General features: G+C 41.8%; 1 protein-coding gene across 1 annotated transcript in view; it reads right to left on the bottom strand.

Moving 5' to 3' along the window:
• Nucleotides 1-22,356, bottom strand: part of Clstn2 (calsyntenin 2) — a 593,145-nt gene that overhangs the window by 350,422 nt on the left and 220,367 nt on the right. The window contains exon 2 of the mRNA XM_052187584.1: nucleotides 11,835-11,957. Within this exon, the coding sequence (XP_052043544.1) occupies nucleotides 11,835-11,957 (123 nt within the window). The remainder of the gene's footprint in view (nucleotides 1-11,834; nucleotides 11,958-22,356) is intronic.

Here is a 22,356-nt window from a genome sequence, read left to right as displayed (position 1 = left end):
ACTTCAGGAAAGACATGAGATAAAAGATGGATTGTCTGTGGTGTATTGAGGTGTAAGGAGCGATATCGACGGCCCAGTAGGTCTAGAAGAACAAGTTTGGCATGTTCCAGATGTTTCTTTCTCCTCTCTTCCTTGCCCCAATAATACCATTCACAAGTAGATTGAACCCCTGCCCCACAAGCATTCATCTTATCATTACAAAAAGAGAGAATATTGTGTTTTCATGAAGTTCATGGCCACCCAAGCCAAGTGCTGCCAAGGATGTCATTTACCATGGCACTCTGCAGGAACTTAGATAAATAATAATAACTTTTAAAGTTTGTAGAGCATATTGAACTTGGCTTAATAGGCCCTCTCTTCAAAACTCTGAAAAGGTGGCTCATAAAAAAGTAATTAGTTTATATAGACTGTCAAGGTTCATGGGGGACAGCTGGCCTTTGATGCCTCATCTGTGATTACAGGCAGCTACAAGATAATAAAATCGAGCCCTGAACTCACGCCAAAGTATTCAGTGATCTCACCCTCAGTTCCCTGCCAGGCAGAATGAACTATAAATGTCTGCTTGTACTCCTGTCCTTTGATGTGGGTCTCAAACAAGTCTGAGATACTTGGATCCTCTGTCCACAAGCCCCAAACTCCTACCAAAGTAAAACCACTGACCTTACAAAAGCCTATTCATAATTAATAACTGTGGTGAGCTCCAATGCCAGGCCTACTCAATATGTCCACTGCAGAAGGCTGTGGCATGGATTCTAGCAGATATCTGAATTGGTATTAACTTTGTAAACAGGGCTATTAAGTGGTCCGATTATTGACAGTCAGAACTGATTTTCAGTCATTGATGTTTCTGTAATGATCACCTGCTACAGCCTTTAAAGAGAATTTCCTTCATGCTTTCAAACTCCTGGTTCATGCTCCTCCATGCTGTTTACTTAGCTGAGCCTCTATAAACTCAGATGTTTCTGCAGCCCACATGATGCTGCATATATCGCCATGCTAATATATGGTTTTCATTGGCTTCTTCTGTTTCTCAAGAGATGAGCCTGAGAAATCTCAGAAGACAGAGCAAAGAGATCAAAATTGCTAATGGGCACTGTATGTTTCCCTTTAATACCACCTAGAATGGTTGACTGAGGACTTCTGTCTCCTAAAGGGTGGAAAAATAACCCATCTTTGTTTAGGTTCACAGACCTATGGATTAAGATTGGCTAAATCAAAACATGAGGATCTCAAAACCTTGGGCTCCAGGTCTGAATCTATACTGGATCTGCCTTCTGGGATTCTAGAACAGAGGACATTGTAATTGGCATGCAGAAAGATTATAAATACTAGTCGCCTGGTGGTGGGTTGTGGTAGAACAATGTTCATGAGTCTAATGTCCATCTCCATGTGGTCCAATTGGACACTGACACTAGTAGTGGACACAAGACTTGTCTTAGCTAGGAAGACAGGAACTAGGCTGCCAGAGGTGTGAGCTGAGATCTGTGTGTACACGTGTATACTCGCACTGGCTGATTTTGTGTGTCAACTTGATACAAGTTAGTCTTCAGAAAGGAAGAGCCTCAGGTTGAGAAATTACCTCCATGAGATCCAGATATAGGGAATTTTCTCAATTAGTGATTAATGTGGGAGGGTCCAGCCCATTGCGGTGGTCCTGGGTACTATAAGAAAACAGGCTGAGTAGGCCATGGGGAACAAGCCAGTAGGCAGCACCCTTCCATGTCCTCTGCATCAGTTCCTGCCTTCAGGTTCCTGGCCTGCGTGAGCTCCTGTCCTGACTTGATTAACAGCAATGTGGACATATAAGTTGAATAAACCCTTTCCTCCCCAAATTTCTTCTTCGTCATGGTGTTCCATCACAGCAATAGAAACCCTAACTAAGACAGTCCTTTTGCCTCTCATGAGCCTACTAAAAGAATACATAGAGACCTGTATCCTCCTAGCTGTGGCCACCCTACACGAGCCTCTCAGAGCCACTGGATTCCTATGGACCCTTAAACACATCCAGCGAGGATCAGCTGCACCCGGCTCAGATTGGCAGAGATGCCCAGTTAACAGACAGAGTAATGGGCAAAGATGAATGGCTGCTGTCGTGTGGCTCCTAAGTTTTGGTGCGGCTGCAATATAGCAGTACTTAACTGAGACATCTGGGCTAGAATTACAACTTCATTACCGCTGTGTCCTGGGCAAACTGTATAATCCTGTTTAACCTCGGTCTACCCTATAAAATAGAGATAATAATGGTGCCTATTTTAGAGGATCGCTGTAAAACTTAAATGGTGCAGACTTTGTAAACACAGTGTATGCTCTAGAGCAACAATAAGCCTTGGCCAAGTTTTTTCAGTGTTGTTGTGTGCATGTTGGTCTCTGTATGAGGATACAGGACCAAGGGGACATATAGGAGCTGCCTCTCTCTTCACTTGCTAAGCTGTGTGCTGTGGAGTGAGACAGTGTCATTTGTAAAAAGGAACACCTGTCTCCAATTTGCATGGTCACCACGTGAGCTGGCAGCACTCCTGCTTTTTATTTCACTGTTCACATTTCCTCTTGTTTTCCTATAACACGGTCATTGATGCAGGGTCGCAGAAAACACGGACTTCCCACGTTCGATGGCTTCTCTCCACCTGTCTCCTAGTGGGATGCTCAGGAAACGTATTCTCAAATACCACATCACTCTTACCAGGGTTTCCAAGTGCGGTTCACCTCTTCCTTCCCAATTTTAGCTGATAATCCCACATCCCAGGACACTTATGGGTCCCAGGCCAAATAGGGTAGGTGGTCTTCCTGAACACCTCCTCAACCTACTGAGGAGAATGGGCACTAGCACCCACTGATTACATGTCTATTATATGAACAGTATGCAAGATGCGGAGGCAGGAAGATTCTCAATTGATTCTCAATTCAAAGCCAGCTAGGACTACATAGTGAAATCCTGTTTCAAAAAGCCGAGAGCACCAGGGTAAGCTTCTTCGTGGGTAGTGTTCCAGCTCCTCAATCCTTCCCTTGCTTTCTCCTTAAGTCAGACGCAGATCCCTCTAATACATCTGATTTGTTTGAAGTCTACACCCTCTTATTTCCCTGGCTGATTTGTTCCACTGCATCCTGGTTTTGAATTACCGGCACTCACCCAGGAAAGCCCCCTTAATTTCCCTGACGCTTGCCCCCCCCATGGAGATGACACATTTAGTTACAAAGTTAATGTCACCACACTGTCTTGAGCCAGAGCTCCCATAGAGATGATGTGAGTGGGTCCCAGGGTTTGGCATAGAACAGGAGTGGAAGGCAGGAATGGGCCATCCAAATGGAGTTCATAGAGGCTAAGCTGCCACACTGAAAATGTATGAATTGCCTTCCCAAGAAGAATAAGATGGCAGAACACATAAGGTTATATAGTGACAGAGGTTACATAGACAGGCAGCATCAGGCGCCCTGGGATAAACTGATGGGGAAAGAAAAGAGGGAAATGAGAAAGGGTTTGGGAGGATTTATTCCAGAAACAGTCGGGGCAAAATCCTCAAACACTCACACTACAGAAGGTGTAGAATGCTTCCCTTCTCTCTGACCAGCATCTCTTCCACAGTGGGTACCATCCACAGTCTTCATAGGATAAATACACTTTGCCCCCACTCAGGCCAAGGCTGCAAGTACTAGGATTTGTGAATGGGCCTGGCACTGGGATGGAAACGTGCCTCCTGTTGACAGTCATCAGCAGGTAACAAAGAGAAACTAGAATTATCGAGATGAACAGCTGGGGAGAGTACAGTATGTTTTGTAGAGATATCCAGGAAGAGTCCCCAAACATACCCATCCCTGTCAAAGCTGGAAGCTGCCAAGCCAGAAATTCAAAGAAAAGTACTGCCAAATCTGTACTTAATCTCACACTGATGGCACACAGGGGCTTGCCCTCCCTTCCTGATTGGTAGGAGCCCCAAGCTCTCACAGAACCAGGCTCATGGCTATGACCACTGTAAGGGCTTTGCTGGTACTGTAGGACCACAGATGGATTTTACATTGTCATCTTCCTAAAGATCACAAGTTCCACCATGGTCAGGTCTTGCATCTTACAGTCAGCTGTTCCCACTACCCCTCAATTGTTTAGGTTTTAAAGCAACTTTTATATTTCTCCTGTATAAATCTGGAAGTCTTTGATCAGAGTTATTGCACAGAGGCTGAAAACCTGGTCGTAGGGAAAGAGAGCTGGGGATCTGAGGACTTGGGCATAGTACTCCCCCTCCAGGTGCAGGAGGATGTGAGCCCTCCTCTCCCCATCTTCCCTGTCAAAGTATGCAGCCACAACCCATCTCTGAAGAAGGTATCTATTTCATTCACTCTTTATGAATTAAAAGCCCAAAATGAGACCCGTTAGGTCTATTTAAGAAAATAATTTCTTTTTTTTCACCAATGAGAATGGAGCAGCTAGAGAGAGGACCCAGGAGCTGAAGAGGTTAGCAGCTCTGTAGGAGGAACAATAATATGTAGCAACCAGTACCCCAGAGCTCCCAGGGACTAAACCACCAACCAAAGAGTACACATGGAGGGTTCCATGACTCCAGCTACATATGTAGCAGACATCAATGAGAGGAGAGGCCCCTGGCCTTGTGAAGGCTCGATTCCCAAGAATAGGGGAACACAAGTCAGGAAATTGGGGGCTATGAGCAGGGGGAGGGGGAATGGGATATGGGAGTTTTGGGGGAGGGTAACGAGGAAAGGGGTTAACATTTGAAATGTAAATAAAGCAAATATCTAATAAAAATTTAAAAAAGAAAGAAAATCATTTCATATGGTTGACAGTAGAAGAATTCTTTTCTTTATTAAAAAAAGGAAAATTATTTAAAACAACTTACTCAGCTCAAAATAGGGGGATGACTAAATAAATGTTTGTATGATACACATTTTCCTGTCGTATTCTAGATTTCGTTTCTGTGAGGTCTGAAGAGGTAGTCCCAACTGTGGACTAGAGAGAGATCTGAACCCAGTTCTAGGCAGTGAAAGATAAAATGTAACATGTGGCTGAAGCCAATTACTCCAGACAGAGCCTTATTTTTCATTAATTATTGATGTATACATAGATTTATGCTGCCAGTACTAAAGGTTGGAGAGTCACAGGGTAATACAGATGCAAGATGACTTGGGCCCTGAAGCCATTTCTCAACACACCAGATGAGGGCGCCCCCTCGAGATAAAGTTTATCTACTGTGTCTCTGAGTCCTGTCCCGATCTCTTGAGTGACTTGCAATGCTTCTGTAAACCACCAAAACATATTTGCTTATATCTTTCTATAAGTTGGCTTAAAAAAAAATAACAATGATTGTTTAAAACAAAAATGTCAGAAATGAGAAGCAGTAATACTTACCCTCATAGAAACTGGCCTAACTAAAATACAACAGAACACTATTAAAACTTAAGTTCGGTGTTGTTGTCTATGGAAGGTTCAGTGATAGATCCTGTTTCTGCTTTACCAAGAGAGATTATCAGGTACGAGAGGATTTGAACCTCCTAAACTACATGTTTTCTTTTTGGATGATCTTTTAACAAGCAAACAAGTTAAAAGGGAAGAACACAGCATGAGATTGACATTTAGCAAGCCTGAGTTGGATGGCATACAGATCATCTAAAGCCAGTAATAGCCTCCTACAATGGACAGCTGACAGAGTGGAGTTAGAACTTGAGACCTGAGGCCTGAGAGCCTAGACTTGGGGAGATGAACCTGAAAAGTTCATAAGACTTCCTAAAGTCCCTTTTCCTTACTTGCAAAACAGAACCATAAACACTGGTGGGTCTCCCTCTTCACAAACTGGTGAAAACTGAATTACAGTCAACTGGATGACAGGCACATGTATGTGTATATGTTCATTTACAGTAAAAGGGTACATGGTTTGCAATCCTTTAAAAATGTAGCTTGCAATAGATTATTCAGAAGGAATAAATTATGGGGGAGAATGTACGAATAGTCACTCCTAGTTAGCTGATATTTATTTATAGAGCCGTACATAGTCTTCAAACTATAATTTGGCTTGTCATCCCACACTGCCATGATGCTAAGGAATTGAGACAACAGTCTGATTGGGCGACTATATTGAGCCTTAGAAGAGACTCGAGACTTGTTCTTCCCCTTTCCTTTATCATCAACATCACAGATTATAATTGCACCATTGTAATCAACCGAAGAGGAAGCAAGCACTTGTGGCTTATTGACGATTAGAAGAATCACAATTCCTCTGATGATCCTCATCATAACCATGGTTATGACTAACACAACTATGATTTATCGGACACGTTCTGACTGCCAGACATGGCTCTGGGCAGTTTTCATTAATATCTAATTATGTCCATATATTAATCCCAGGAGTAGGTGCTATGAATGCCTCCATTATGAATGCTCCCTTGGATGAGTTTAGCAACAACTCTGAGATTATAAAGTTAGCAAGTGCAGACAGCCTAAATGCAAAACAATGTGTGTGTCTCACAAGGGACATAAGCCAGCAAAAATAGACAAATGCAGCTGATTTCCCTCTTTGGTGGAATTTAAAGAATGCTGATATCAGATGTAGAGGATATAATAGTGGTCACCAGAGGCTGGCGGGGCTGAGGCTATGTTGGCCAGAGGATGCACAGTTGCAGTACAACTGAAAGAATACATTTAAGAGATCTACTGTCGAGCAAGGGGGCTAGAGTTTGTGATAACATATTACTCTTGGAGAAGGTAGGCTGGGTGTGATATCCTATCACTAAAAGATGACAACTCTTTCTTTCCTTTCTGTTCCTGTAATAAAATACTCTGACAAAAGCAATTGGAAGGAGAGAGAGTTCGTTTTGGCTCACAGTCCTAGGTTAGCAGTCCATCCTGCAGTGAACTCACGGTGGAAGGAGCTTATGACAGCTGTCCATATGACATCCATAGTCAGGAGGTGGAGAGCACACACTACATGTGAGCTGTTCAGCTCCCTCCCTCATTTTTATCCGGTTCAAGGTTTAGCCCATGAAACCATGCCGATCACATTGACCTTCCTGCGTCAATTAACTCGGTCATGAAATGCTCTCTTGGGCATGTCCAGAGGCCCATCTCCCAGGTGATTTTACTTTTTGCCAATTTGACCAGCACTAACCATCACACCATGTGAGGTAATGTATTAGCCACTGAGATAAATTGAAGTAGTCCACAATATATTGATATGACTTTAAACATAATATTTTACACATTATAAAGTATACAATGATGTTCATCTATCTAAAAAAATTAATAGAAATAATGAATGCATATGACCTTCACCTTCCCTGTTTACTTAAGATATCATGGCCAACCAATCCCTGGAAGGCTTCTGCCATTAGGCTTCCTACTGACTATGTGGAAGCCAGGTCCCTGGACAGGAAGGTAGGAAGGCGGTCACTGAAACTAAATAAGAAGAAAAATGGAGTTACCCATGAAAGAAAGAGCATTCCTTGACACACCCAGCATGGTAACCAGCTAATCAAACCAGGTCAAATCATATTCTAGACAACTGTCTAGGCAGCCTCCAGAGACTCACCCAGGCCGAGAAGCCAGCCAATTATGCCCGATCATCCTCTGCAGCCCTGTCCTTACAAGAGACAAATCCAGACTGGCCCAATGTAGACAAATGAGTAGTACTTCTATTATCTCTGAAAGGCAATCTAATTCCCTTCAAATTTAAAAGTCTCCCCAGTTTCCTAACAGGCCTCAGTGGGGCACATGTAGAAATTAATAAGTTCACGGTGTGCCCAGGCGGCTTTCATTATCATTTTTTTGTGTCGTGCAACGGACGGGATTTCCATTATTACTTGAGGATTTTTCCATGTCTGATTCTTTAAGAAGGTCAAGTCTACAGAGCTCAGACTCTGAGTTGAGAAGTAAGCTGAGCAAGTCTAATGGAGCTGGCTGACGACTCGTTTTGCTGGTCAAATACAACAAGGATTTGGAGCAAAATGATAGGGACATGGAGCTCAGAGAGGTCCTACAGAAGACAGGGTCCTGTCGCTCCCACAATTTCACCTATCCTAAAATTCTGGGCTACTTGCTTAACTCCAATGCCAATTAGGTAGTTCTTGTATAAAACGAGCATGGAGAAGAGGCTGGAGAAGGAAACACAATTGCATTAAACACGGACCATATCTGGAGCATGTGGCATGGACATTCTTTACATTTGATCCAAAGAACAACGCTGGAAAGCTGAGCTCATTCACAGATAAAGTCATTAAGGTTAATACAATCCGCTACCCTGCCAGGCTGTCACCAACTCCTCATCAGAGTGAGCAACATGGGGGCCAGAGGAGGAGGAGGGTGCAGATGGCTTGAGTAGGATGACAAAGTCAGACAGCTCTTGGAAGAACAATCTAACCTGTTTCAGGAGCATGCAAAGGTTTGACCAGTTCATCGTGCTGTTGAAAACACAGAGCCAGTAGACCCAGAAAGGCAGGTGTGTTGCAACAAAGTAGAAATCGATACATAGCCAATAGGGGAAAGGTAAACTCTAGAACATTCATTGAGGTACTTATAGTGTTAATGTTATTTAACTAACACTCAATTCTAATGTTAAATGCAAGAGGTGATAACAATTTTTAATAAGGAATAGACACGTGACTGAAGGAGGCATTATGAAATGCTGAGTCCCTGAGGTGGGGGGAAGGTGCAGCTTTGTGCTTTTTGATTTACATGTTACAGTACTTTCCATGTTTCCACTACAGCCAATGCTTTTCCTTTTACTTAAATGAACACTGCTGCTTACAAGAGCATATAATTCTAAATCATTTTTCAACTGATATTTTTTTTTGTGGAAGAATTTTTTTCCTAAAAAATCCTAATAGGTAAGTGAAGATAAGAGAAAGAAATTTGAACAAAAATGATTTAAAGGGAATGGTCTTTCACAGAGTGTAGCTCTGGTCACCTGATCGACAGGAAGTAAAGATGCAGGCAGAAGGCCGGGGAAAGTGAACCCCGGTGCAGGAGTGGTGGATAACAGGAACCAAAGCTCTGGCTGACGTGGAGGTGATGAAGCAGGCAGATATAAATTTTTCAATTTTATGAGCATGATAGGGATCTGAAATAAATCTTCAGTATTTTCTTTTTAAGATAAATGTTTTAAAAATAAATGCCCGTAGCATAGACGGATGGCTAGTGTCTGTGTCCTGTCTTACAGCTGGCCATAAATAATACTGAGAAAAATAGCTTTGACCATAGTAAAAAAGCACCTTTATTTTTTACTCTTAAGAGCTTGGCAGATTATATTTTGATGCATTAAACCAGATTTCTTTTTAAGGCAGCTGCAAAAATAACAGGTGGAGTATAGAAATTGTCTCTGGTTGGAAATAGCTACTCGGGGCTTGGCTGAGGGCAAATCTCAGTTTCAGAACACGCCTCAACAACTGTGAGCACATCTGATAAAATCCAAATTCAAGTTTAAGGGACTTGATGGGGCTTCAACTTAAGAAATGCTTTATGTGAGTCTCCAGGTGAATTTTTAAAATGTCTGTAAGCCCCTCCACAACTGAGAAAGCAAAGTAAAACTGCTATGAATATAAACTCTCAAAGATCAGATTTGCTTGAATTTAAATGTCTTTTTTACTGTGGTCTCTCTGTTGAGAGTGGATCACTTTGCTGTCGACTTTAGGTCCCTGCTCACAACTGGACACAAATGGTGTTCCATTAGGGGCGGGCATGGTGAACAGTAAGACAGACTGCTCATCCTGGGAATCCTTAGCCTCCCAGCACTGGAGTGACTAAAGCACACCCAGTTACATCTTGGGGGGTTGCCAGCAATTTACACTGTTATGCCTGAAAGACAGGTCAACCCCACAGACAGCAATGGAAAAGACTAAGCCCCGCCCAGTGGAAAGGCCTCTGTGCATAAACTGTGAGAGAAGGCGTGGGTGCTGGGGTTCACACATAAATAGAAGAGGGAGCCAATTGGGGATTAGGATACAGATCTGTGATTCCAGCACCCAGACATCTATGGCCAGAAATCACAGGTTTGAGGACAACCTGGGATCTACACTGACTCAGGCCAGCCCAGATAAATGCTGCTCCTTAGGTCAGAAGGAAGCGAAGGAGGGAGAGGCAGGAGAGGGAAGGAGAGAAAGAAGGAGAGAGGGAGGGATGGAGAGCAGAAAGAACCAGAGGAAACTGTGACTCAGCTCTCTGTATGTGAGATCTGATTCACAGAGTTTAACCAGATTTTTGCATTTTTATAATAAATCTACCAGTTTCTAAATGTTGTATCTATGCCAAATCAAACAGTTCCATGACCCAAACTGCTGTTATTTCTTTCAAAAACCTTATTTCTGGACACTGTTAAAGGCATTAGTTAACCCCATGACCATATTAGGCATGCCCAGAAGAAATGGGAGGTAGATTGTTTCTAGGCTATCGGAGAAAGGTAGGGGTGGAATCTCATCCTTTGTAGAAAAAAAAAATGGCCCGAGAGTTACACTTCAACATTTCATTTGGCTAGAGGACTTTGGAAGATGTCTGAGGATTCCCCAACCTTAAACATTACAGAAGTCACAGTTAGGTGCCCTTGGTAGTCCCCATCCTACATAAAGATACAGCCTTCCAAGAGTCTTCCCCCCTCTCTGTCAGAATGGGTATGGGCTTAACTTCACATAACACTGAGTTTAACCCAGCCCATCACTCCCAACTTCATAATGCTCTGTAATGAATAAAAGGCCTTCAGAAAGCATCTCTCTTAAAAGTGCAAAAGAGTCATTTTTTTTCTGCCCAAGTAGCTCATAATGTAGCAGACAAACTGTCAGAAAAAATAGACTTCATCATGGAGAAAACCCCTGCCTGGCACCCATCGATCATAAAGCAATCTTCTAGAGGTCTTGAAAACCTTCATTAAATTTCCTGTCTTTCTCTTGACAGTTATAAAATGTTAACAGTGCTCCTCGTGATTCAGGCATCTTCAGACATGCTTCGTCTAAGGCCTCCTACCCAAGGCTTTGCCCTTTCCCTTGTCTTTACACAAATCCACAGAAGTAGGTGATTGTACAGTATCCTACACACACCCTTTCTGGAGGCTGACCTTTGCAGGACATCAGGGTGAGAGCAGTAATAGCCTTGAAGACACAAGAAATCTCTCTAGCCAAAAAGCACAAAAGGCAAACTCACCCTGACTTCAAAGTCCTCCTCTGAAATCCACACTCATGTTGAAGATCATGGGCACAGTGCCATCCTACCTTCAGCAACTGTTTTTGATACTTTTTATTTTCCTTTTCTTCCCAATCTACCAAGATACAAGTCCCCATGTGGTATATAGCTAGTGGGGACAGTGATTTGCCCATCTTGTCATGTCTAGGGGCCACCTCTCTAGGAGCAAAATTCTTCCAAGGCATTTCACCAGCCCAACTCCGCCAACGCCAGGGACCACCTCAGCAACTTATCACCTCTTAGAAGAACAAAAATGGGCATGTAGCACAATTCTTCAATCCTAGTGCTTAGAAGACAGAGACAGAGAGAGGCTGATCTCTGTGAGGTCGGGACCAGCCTCGTCTACATAGCATGTTCCAAGGTATTCAGAGATATAGAGAGACTCTGTCTCAAATAAAACCAAAACAGCAAAAGTAATCACTCAAAAAAAACAACAACAACAACAACAAAAAACGAACATGGGTCTCCATGGGAAGCAATGTGAAGGAGAAGAACCATAAGGAGATAAAGAGTCCACACTTTCAGTGAGAAGACACACAGCATGAAAACCACAGCCATCTGCACATAGGGCAGCAACAGTAGCTTTTAGGTCCTAGCACAGCTTTATGCAGGTTTGGCATCAGGTCTCCAAAGTGAGTTCTGCCTGAGCATACTAAGATAGCAGTCATCTTACCCGCAAAAGGCACGGGGGCGTCTTTATCCAGGGCTACCAGTGGAGGGTCCAAGATGACTGTGTCATTGTTCTCAGTTATGACTCCATGATACGATGTCTCGATCCATGGCTTGTGTTTATTGACTAAAGAGCAACACACACAAAAAAAGATGATGATGTTAATAACTGATACAAAACAGAACTATCAATGTTTCATATGGTCTTTGCCACACCATAGACCTAACAACCTAGGTCATAAAACATAGCCCACTTGTTATGTAGAAAAGATTCAGAGATGTGTATCTACAGCCTAATAGCACACCCATGACCCACATAAGGTAAGCATCAATTTAGACAAATTTTATTAAGAGTTAAATTTTCTAAAAACACCTATTAATAGATGTTTCTACGTTAAAATTTATTATCATTCAAGAAACCACCATATTATGCTTTGTGCTATAAATTCTGACCTCAACTTAACAGGGTCCATCTGTAGATGTCATTAGTAGATTAACACAATGCATATATAAAAGATATATGTATGCATCCCCATATATATGTCAATATTCAACAAACACTGGATATTTCTGATAATGCAAAGGCTATTCAAATTATCTGTTATATATCAATTAAAATTTCTCTTAATATTTGAATAAATTGACCAATTCAAATCATGCATTGTGTAATTAACAACTGCATATGTAAATGTATATCTAAAGTTCTACACGTTTAATGTCAGTGTATCCAAAAATTATGCTGGCATGATGACCTTCAATGCCTCAACATTTGTCCTTATTTAGACATAAGACCTTTACAGAGGTGATCTATTTTTAAATGGGCTACTTGAGTAGATCCTCGATCACAATGACTGGGGTTCCTATTAAAAGGGGAAATTTTCACCTAGAGACAGCCAAGCATGCAAGAAACACACTATGAAACATTGGAGCTGGGAAAATAACTCATCTGGTAAAGTGCTTGCTGCATACATTAAGACCTGTTTGTTCCTCAGATCAGATCTTAGGCAAAATGGAGACTAATGCTTCTATCTCAGAACTAGGGAGGCAGAGACAGGTGGATTCCTGGGACTTGCTGGATACCCCAGCTTTTAACTAAGTACCTGGTCCTAATGAAGGACCCTGTACAATAATAATACAAGATGGACAGAAGCCGAGGAATGGCATTCAAGCTTGACAACTGATTTCCTCTTACAGGACACATGTACCAGAACATCTCTCTCTCTCTCTCTCTCTCTCTCTCTCTCTCTCTCTCTCTCTCTCTCTCTCTCTCTCTCTCTGTGTGTGTGTGTGTGTGTGTGTGTGTCTGTCTGTCTCTCCCCCTCTCTCTCCCTCATACACACACTAACTAGAGTTGTGCTTCTACTGGCTACTAGATACTATGCAGAATGATTTGAGTTTCTACCTAATAATTTCCCAGAGTGCAGCTCAAGAATGGTCTTGCAATATCTTTATTGTAGATGTCAGGCCTTCAAAAGTGAGACACAGTACATTTCCATTTTTCTGAAGGTAGTCAGTTTATGGTACTAGATAGGACACACACCAAGCAACTGTAATACAGTAACAAGGACTAACAATAGCTAGAAGCTTGAGATAAGATGTTACAAGACTTTGTATGTTCACACATAGACATCTGTGGTGAATATCCAACTTCTACCCTTGAGCCATTCATCTCCTTGGATTGTACTGTCTAATTTTCGATTTGTCCCTGTGCCATTTGGATATCTACAAGGCCATTGCAGCTCATCTCCCAAGAAAACATCCTTCCCTCTCCAGTCAACACTCTATGTATGCATCAACAGTGATCCTTCCACTGTGAAGTTCTGGGTCTTTCTCTTAAATCCTCATATACCTGAAAAATTAAGCAGGCAAAGCAGGCACCTTAAAAAAGCAAAATATCATGCCAACCTAATGTGGCCAACCATCACACTTTGCTACACAGATTCCAAGTTGTGGTCAAATATCTTCTCCACAGCAATCTGCGAAATAGGTGTGCTCATTGTAAAAATGGTAAAGAAAAGGTTTCTATGAAGAGTGCCTTTCTCAAGATGACTACATGTTTCACAGTGGGAAAAAAAATTAGCATGCTACCATATACCAAAGATATTCACAAACACAAAACATACATTTATTATTTCACACATGCAACAGACACTCGTTGCAGAATGCTGTCCTCAGAGCTTGACAGTCATATGCATCTAAATGAAAGCAGGTGTGGTGATACACAGGAACTCCACATGTTGGGCCTACAGAGGTTCCCTCACAGGAGGCATGACATTAGATTCTCACCAAAGATTCCTCTTCCCTCATAGAACACCACATGGCAACATGGAATCCAACCCTAGCTGCATATGGTCTCTAAAGGTACTAGCGTGGAGAGTAGAAAACTAAATGAAGGGATAATCCACTTATACAGCCATGAGGAAGTCTTCATCCATGCTGAGTGAGAGTTTTTGGTGACATGACTGTTTGGGGGTCACACATTACTGGAAGTACCCCCTTGCTTGTATACTCAATACATTCATCAGCTCACCGGGCTAGCGACAGTTGGGATCACTACCTTGGCCCGTCATTGCTGCCCCACTAGGTGACTACATGTTTGTTCACAGCTCTCCCAGAAAAGTTCCTGGAATCCGACATTATTGTAATGGATTATATCAACTTTTCAGTAGCCACGGAAAGTCAAGAGCTCAGAGAATTGAGATTAATTCTGCTGCCCTTTCCCTCTCCCAATCCATCATCCATCAAAAGTTCATTTAAGAGCTGTCTCAGGATTGGTGAGGGACCACACCTAAATCACCATCTTTCCATCTTTCTATTGCTCACCCATTCCCCAGCAGCCACAATCCGAGTGAGTGGCTGGCAGTCTGCTGGGGCACGGATATGTACCAGGCTAGTCTCAAATCTGAGCCCCCGAGATCCATTTCTGCTGATTGAATCCTTCTCAGAGCGGAGAGCAGCTCTGCCCATTTCAGGTATGCACGGGGCAGCAGCCTCATCCATTTTTATATTCCGTCGTTCAGACCTGCACTTCATTAGGGACTCCGTAAGAATTACAGCCATTCGGGCTGTCCCCATACTCCTTTGCTCTTTTATTAGCCATCAACACAAATGCAATGTAAATAATTTGCAGCTGTTGGGAGAAACAATTAATCTCTTTTTTCCTTAATTAAACCTAGCGGCCTATTCATTAGAAATGTGTAACGAGCAGACACCAGGGGCTCACCCTAGAGTTTCTGATCCACTGTGCCACGCAGCTCAGTAGGTAGGTTGTGGGTTTCAGCTCGGGCTCAGGCATTTCTGGGTGGTATTAGGGGAGTCAAGAAGCCTCTCAGAGTTTCAAAGCCTTCAACTACAATATTCCGATGATGGTGTCCCGCACAGGACATCCTGTCACCTAAATATCCTGAGCGAGACTCAGGACCTCTGTCTTTTCATTATTCAGATTCATTGTGGCTTCTGGGCAGTGATAGCTTCTGGATGGAAGGGGGTTTTTAGACTAACTTGAAAACAGAGGTTGCTCCCTCATCAGTGGAGGCTGATTTCCTTCTTACCGACAGGTCTGCGTCCTCTTATTCCTGTCACAGCTGCTATTATTCAGATAGATACTTTATCATAGATATTTCATGCATACGGGTTGACTAATCTTGTTTTTACTTATTTATTCATTCATTCATTCATTCGTTCGTTCATTCATTCATTCATTCAGTGTATCTACATGTGTGGGTGTGCACGTGCCATAGTCCATGTGTGCAGGTCAGAGCACAACAGAGAGTTCTCTCCGTCCACTGCCTGAGTTGTTAGGTTCAAACTCAGGTTCTCATGCTTGGCAGCAAGGATCTTTTCCCCCTGAGCCATCTCACCAGCTGGGGCTCATTAATCCTTACAACAATTATAGTGGTGAGAATTTGTATCTCATTTCACAGGAGAGGAACTGAGACTCAAAAGGGCTTAACTGTCCCATTTGGAAAATAAAAATGCAAACCTGCAGGGAGTTGTCTGACTTCTCACTCACATTCTGCTTTCCTCAGACCTTTTTATTTTTTTCAAGTTCGAGTGACGTTTTCATCTTAATATATAAACAAAAATAATGTCTATGTTTTGCCTATAGACCAAATCGTCAGGGTTTCAAACCAATGAGAGTGTCATGGTTTGAATGAAATTGCTCCCTATAGGTTCATGTTTTGAATTGTTCTCCAGCTGGGAGAACTGTTTCAGAAGGACTAGGAGGTGTGGCCTTGTTAGAGGAGGTGTGTCACTGGGGACAGGCTTTGAGACTTTTAAAGGACTCATGCTACCACAAGTACCACAAGTATGTTTCTGTTTCTACACTCCCTGTTCTCTCTCTCTCTCTCTCTCTCTCTCTCTCTCTCTCTCTCTATCTCTCTCTCTCTCTCTCTCTCTCTCTGCTTCCTACCTACTAAGATATAAACTCACAGATGTTACTGCCACTATCCCTTTGTTTCACCATCTAACCCTTTGAAACTGTAAGCCCAAATTTAATATTTTCTTGCAAGTTGTCTTGGTCATGGGGCTTTATCACTGAGGTAATAAAGTAACTAAGACACTGAGATAAGGCAAGTACTGCAAATGCATTACTTTTTCTTGGTAGTTCAGAGGTCATTCCAAGAACAACATCTCTTCAGTGAAAAGCAAACGGATCCCTTCTTCCCTTATTATGTGGATCATGCTTCATTTAACTTTGCATCATATCGGAAGCAGCCTCCTTCGTAGATATTACTTGTTCTATGAACTTAATGACTGCCTTAGGTTTCTCCTGAGAAATGAATAGGGACTTCTCCACTATTCAGTTGTGTATAAGATTTTAAATAATTACACCCTTATCTATTCCCTGTTTAGAAAACAGAGATGCTTATTTCTCAAGTCATTTATAAAAATTTCAAGGAAGAGTTTAGGTAAATGTAATACAATTATCATTCAAACACCAATAAGGTGCCCAGTACATTTTCTGCTTCCACATACCTGAAGATTGGCCTCACCCAATGAGACATCCGGCCTGAATTTACACACACACACACACACACACACACACACACACACACACACATACACACACACCATAAAATATACAGAAAATATTCTGAGCATTGAGGTACAATGGAGAAAGTATTTTTAAAAATTGGAAAAATTTAACATCTATGTATAAATATCTATTAAAGAATAATTAAATAGGTTCCTCAATCTTCTAAAGAATGTTTATAAATTCCTAAAGTTAACTTCTTGCTTAATAGTAAAGACTGGATGCCTTTTCCATATAAACAGGGACAATTCAAGGAAGTCTACTCTTCACCTACAGTGACATTTTATGGGCAGGGCAAATGATTGCAATAAATAAAAGAATCAGTTTGCAACGGAAAAAGTAAAATTGTCTTTTTACACACAAAAAAATATTGTCTCCAGTTTAAAACCTCTATGTGCTCAAACATTTCAATGAGATCTAAGAAGTGCATTCCATAAAGTTCTAAGAAACACAGTCAATAAAACAACACAATAAAAGTACCATTTGCGGGTACTGACTATGGGCAAGTGAAATTTTAAATAAAAGTTACTGTTATAATAGTATCAAAACCACAAAACACTTAGGAATAACTCTCACAAAGCACATGTGAGGTCTCTGTGTTCTGAAATTCAGGCGTCTGCTGAATGAATTTAGAGACCTGAATGTAGAGAAAGTATTCATGAATTGGGAGTCTCAATAGAAACATGATTAAATATCTTCAAAATTGACCTATAGAGCCAAAGAAACTCTACAGATAGATACCATCTCTGGACTTGGGAGAGGAAACAAGGGATAAAGAGTTTAAATGTCTTTAGGAAGTACAAGCAGGAATCTTTATTATCAAAATTTAGAATCCACATGTTAATCAAATAAAAGACACATTGCCAAAATAATTTTGAAGAGAACAAAGTTGGGATATTTATACTATTTGATAGTAAGATTTATTGAAATGCTGCAGAATTGAGATAGTGCAGGCACTGATAAAAAAGGTGGGCATGTAGTGCATTGGAAAGATCTAAGTCCAGTAATAAACACATCTCAGTGGTGAATACATGGCCCAAAATGGATTCATTGAGGAATGGATAGACTTTTCATTAAATGCTCTTGAGGGGGAAAAAGATATTCATACACCTTAAAACAAACTCAATCTTACTACCCTGCATCCATAACAATTGTCTCTAAACAGAGCTTACATAGCTCTATGTGTATAAACTAAAATTATAAAATTGTTATAAGAAAGTATAAAAAACGCTCTAGTGTCCTTGGGCTAGATTACTATAAGGGACATGAAACATACCAGATAAAATACAATATTGATAAATAAAATATGAAAAAATGATAAACTTCTTTTAAAATAAATCATTTCTCAGAAAAATAATTTTGAGCAGCCACAGACTGGCAGAAATTATTTAGAGAACATATCACATTAAAGGCTTGTATCCAAAATATATAAACAATATTGAGAATTCTCAAAGATGAAGATAAACATCCTAATAAAAATGACCGACAACTAAACAGAGCTGTCAACAAATAAATATATAACGATAAATCATGAACATGGAGAGATACCCAGCCTCGATGGATATCAGAGACATTTACATTAAAGGTGCAGCAGGCTCCCAGCACGCTGCTGCTCAGGTAGTTCCAGTGAAGGAGGCAGTACCTCATTCAGATGGAACACTGGGATTCTCATTGTTGCTACTAAACATGGAAAATGATATGAAATGACACAAACAGTTTACTTAGGACTCTGTTTGCGTTTATAAAACTACCCAGAAATTCTAATCCCATAAGATTTACTCTTGAGAATTTCAAACATAAACTACACAGAAGACCTCTATGTGATCATAAAGCTTTTATTCAGGATAGTGTCAAACTGAAAGCCAATGGGTGTGTCCAGATAATGGGCACTCACACAGCAATATAAATAGATCAGATAGTGATACCTGGGAGGAAGCGGGTCAACTGCCAAGCCACTCGCTGGTGAATGAGGTCAAACAGGAAGGCTGCACACTATGTAGTGTCATCCTCTAAATTTCTAGAAGTGCAAATGTGTAAGGACAGATGGAGCAGGAGCTTACTGGGATGAGAGTTGCTTTCTATTTTGATTGTGACGGTTACAGCATTTACATGGTCATTTTTCAAAATGCATGGAGCAACCGTTAAAAGTTAAAAGTTGAATCTTTCTATGTATAAACCTAGCCTCACTATGTGGAGCAAGAACACATGTCTTATCCTCAAAGGACTGCCAGCCTAAGAGAGAATGCGTGATAACTACAGCGTAAAACGGGACAAGCAAGAAAAAACAGACTCGAGCTAAAGAAAAAGACTGAAGCACTGAACCAGACACAGTAAGACAGCATTTATTCCAGGATGAGGGCTCGGATGGACAGATACGAACCCGTGGTCACACGGAGATGCTGGTGACAGTCAGCGGGTCTCAAGAAAAATCCCAAAGTAAAACAAACAATGAAATGAATCAACAACAGTAACAGGAAAAATATCATGTATGCAGGAAATGGACATACGAGAAAGGGAATGGATCCTGGGGGCTGGAGGGATATCGGAGGGGTTATAATAATCAGAATCCGTATTATATAGGTATGAAATTATCTGAAACTGACAGACAACAGAGAAAGGAAAGAGAGAGGACAGAAAGAATGAGGGACAGAAACAAAGGCTAACTGAGAGAAGGAGGAAGGGAGGGAGGGAGAGAGGGAGGGAAGAAGTGGGGGAAGGAGAGGGAGAGGGAGAGCAAGAAGGGGAGAGAGAGGGAGGAAGGGAGGGAGGGGGAAAGGAGAGAGAGAGAGAGAGAGAGAGAGAGAGAGAGAGAGAGAGAGAGAGAGAGAGAGAGAGAGAACATAAACCAAGTAGAGACAAATAAGGGAGAGGATATCAGGCAAGGGAGCTATGGGAAAAACAGCTAGAATGCTACAGAGAGATGTTATGTTTGGCCAGAGAACAGAAGGATCCAGGTTAACCATTAGGCTGAACTGCCAGGAAGCATCCATATAACTTCAAGATCATTTGCAGACAGAAATCATTCATAAGCTACTTCCAAACTCTGGCACCCTGGGAGACCAATGAACTACCTCCTATCTTGGAAAAAGAATTAGGTATGAACACTTGTAGCCTGAATGGTATTACTCATTCATTCCCCGTTTGGAATGTCGGAACTCAATATGCCAAAGCCAGTCCATTCATGCTTGGCCTGGTTTAGATGTAACATCACAACTGACCTTGTATCACTTCCCATGGGGTAGTGTTCCTGTTTGCTGCACACACAGATTTTGGAGGGTGACCCATCACACCCTGTCCCTTTAGGTCTGCTTCTTGCCTGTCCTGTCACTTCTCTATGTTTCAGAATCTGCAAAATACCTGCGTCCTTGCAATTGGAGGAGGGGGCGCCAATGCAACGCTTGTGCTCCATTTACAGAGAAATTAGGTCTCACCACCCCACCGATGCTTCTTTAACTAACTGGAGCACGGAGCATTTCTCACGGGAGCACGCTGCATGCTTCTCTTTGCTTCTGCCCCTGAAAAAGCATGTGAAGGCTCCCAAAAGCAGCAGCGCATTGTAACTGGGGGGTGGGGTTACCTTTTGACTCTTTCTCTTTTCAATGTCAAGTTCATCTGTCTGGAAACTGTTAGCTCTCAGAACTCTAATACTGGTTCCTGTGTAAAGCTGAGCAAAAGCTTTCAAAGGGTTAACCATACTCTGTCTAATAGGGTGTCCTCATTGCCAACTGGTCTGTTGCATCCCATGTCCTAGTTCACTTCCTGGTCAGCTCTTCAGATAGCTGTTTAAGGCAGGGTGGCCATCACATTCATGAGGAAATGGATAGTTGTGAAAGGCTGGGCTGATTGTATCATGGAAAATTGTGAGGCTCGGAAACTATAATTTGTTTGGGGATGGGCATATGACACTGATGTTTCCAAAGAGTTGGAGCTGACATGCATACAATGATCACACAAGGTTTGGGAAAAATTGAGACCTCATTTAAATCAGGGAAGCCAACCTTTTAGAGGATATAAGATGAGGGTGTGGTTCTGGAGAGGAAGGCTGCATCCATCCCAACTGTAGAGCCACAAAAGCCAACCATCTTCTCTGCTTCCTAGCCCTGTGCCCCAGCTCCCTCTTCAATGCACATCAGCCAGATGTGAATGAATGAAGACTATCAGTTCTTTTTTAAAAATCACTATTTTCTTCTTTAAATGGTTTTGGGTGGGTGTCTATTCTTGCAATGATTCCTTATTATAATAAATATTGTCACATTTTAAAAAATATTTATTTGCCTGCTTTAGAGTATGGAAGGGGTTACTGTCTAGAAAAGATTTTCTAGATTTTCAGTCCTGGGCTCCTTCACCAGCTTCCCTCAGAAATGGTATAGCCATCCACTGCTACTCATATGTGTTCATTTCTCCCTCTCCTCGAATCCGTGTCTCTCATTCTGTCTGTCCATTCTTCCAGATTAAGTCAGGCTCTAAATCTCCCGTAGTCCTTTGTACTTCCATATCACTGTATACTGCCTATCTCATGCTTAATGCATATTCATTGGCCCCTTCCTATCATTCTTCTCCATGAACCATGCTAAGCCTTGAGGGTAAGCAGAATCTTGAATCTGAGGATGTCTGTGGCTCCTGACAGTTCCAAGGATATTCTAAATCACTAGTCAATGAAGCAGGCACTCCTTTACCTTCTAGGTACCTCCAAGATGGCACATGGGCGATGTCTGATTACAATGAGTAGGTATCCAACGTCACCCAGATACAAAGAGGGCATGTGTTGCAAGCCGTAAGGTAAACCTATCAATTAATGAGAGGCAATGTGCTCTGGTGGAAGTACCAATTAAAGTGTTTTAAATACAAACTCCATGTGCATAGCTCACACATGCTAAAATCCACAAGAAAGGAGGCTTATTTACAGTGCTTTAAATATGTTGGAAGTATTGTGGAAAGGATGGCTAAGTCATTAATCCTTAGCTGTTTGGTAGGGGGCTTTTGCTGAAGATGGAGCTTCTCTTTCCCTTCTGCTCTCTCTCCCCACCCTTTCTCTCTTTTCATCAACTTATCCACTATTTGTGTTTCCCTCCCCTCTATTCCTTTCTATCCACAAATAATTGTATAGCATATTGAGTATTTCCAAAGTTGTTAATTGAATGCTAGTGTCTTAGCTAGGGTTTTATTCCTGTGACCAAACAACACGACCAAGGCAACTCTTACAACGGACAACATTTAATTGGGCTGACTTACAGGTACAGAGGTTCAGTACATAATTATCAAGGCAGGAAGCATGGCAGTGTCCAGGCAGAAGAGGGGCTAGAGGACTTAAGACTAGCTTCCAGGCAGCTAGGTGGAGGGTCTCCAAGCCCACCCCTACAATGACACACTTCCTCCAACAAGTTCACACCTACTCCAACAAGGTCCCACCTCCTAATAGAGTCCCTGAGCCAAGCATATTCAAGCCACCACAGATAGTAACATCAAGATGAGTTATATATCACTATGC

Source organism: Apodemus sylvaticus, chromosome 7 (assembly GCF_947179515.1).
Source record: "Apodemus sylvaticus chromosome 7, mApoSyl1.1, whole genome shotgun sequence".
In the NCBI taxonomy this organism is placed as follows: domain Eukaryota; kingdom Metazoa; phylum Chordata; class Mammalia; order Rodentia; family Muridae; genus Apodemus; species Apodemus sylvaticus.
Note: the sequence above shows the minus strand (reverse complement) of the source record. Positions and strands in the feature narration are given on the sequence as shown.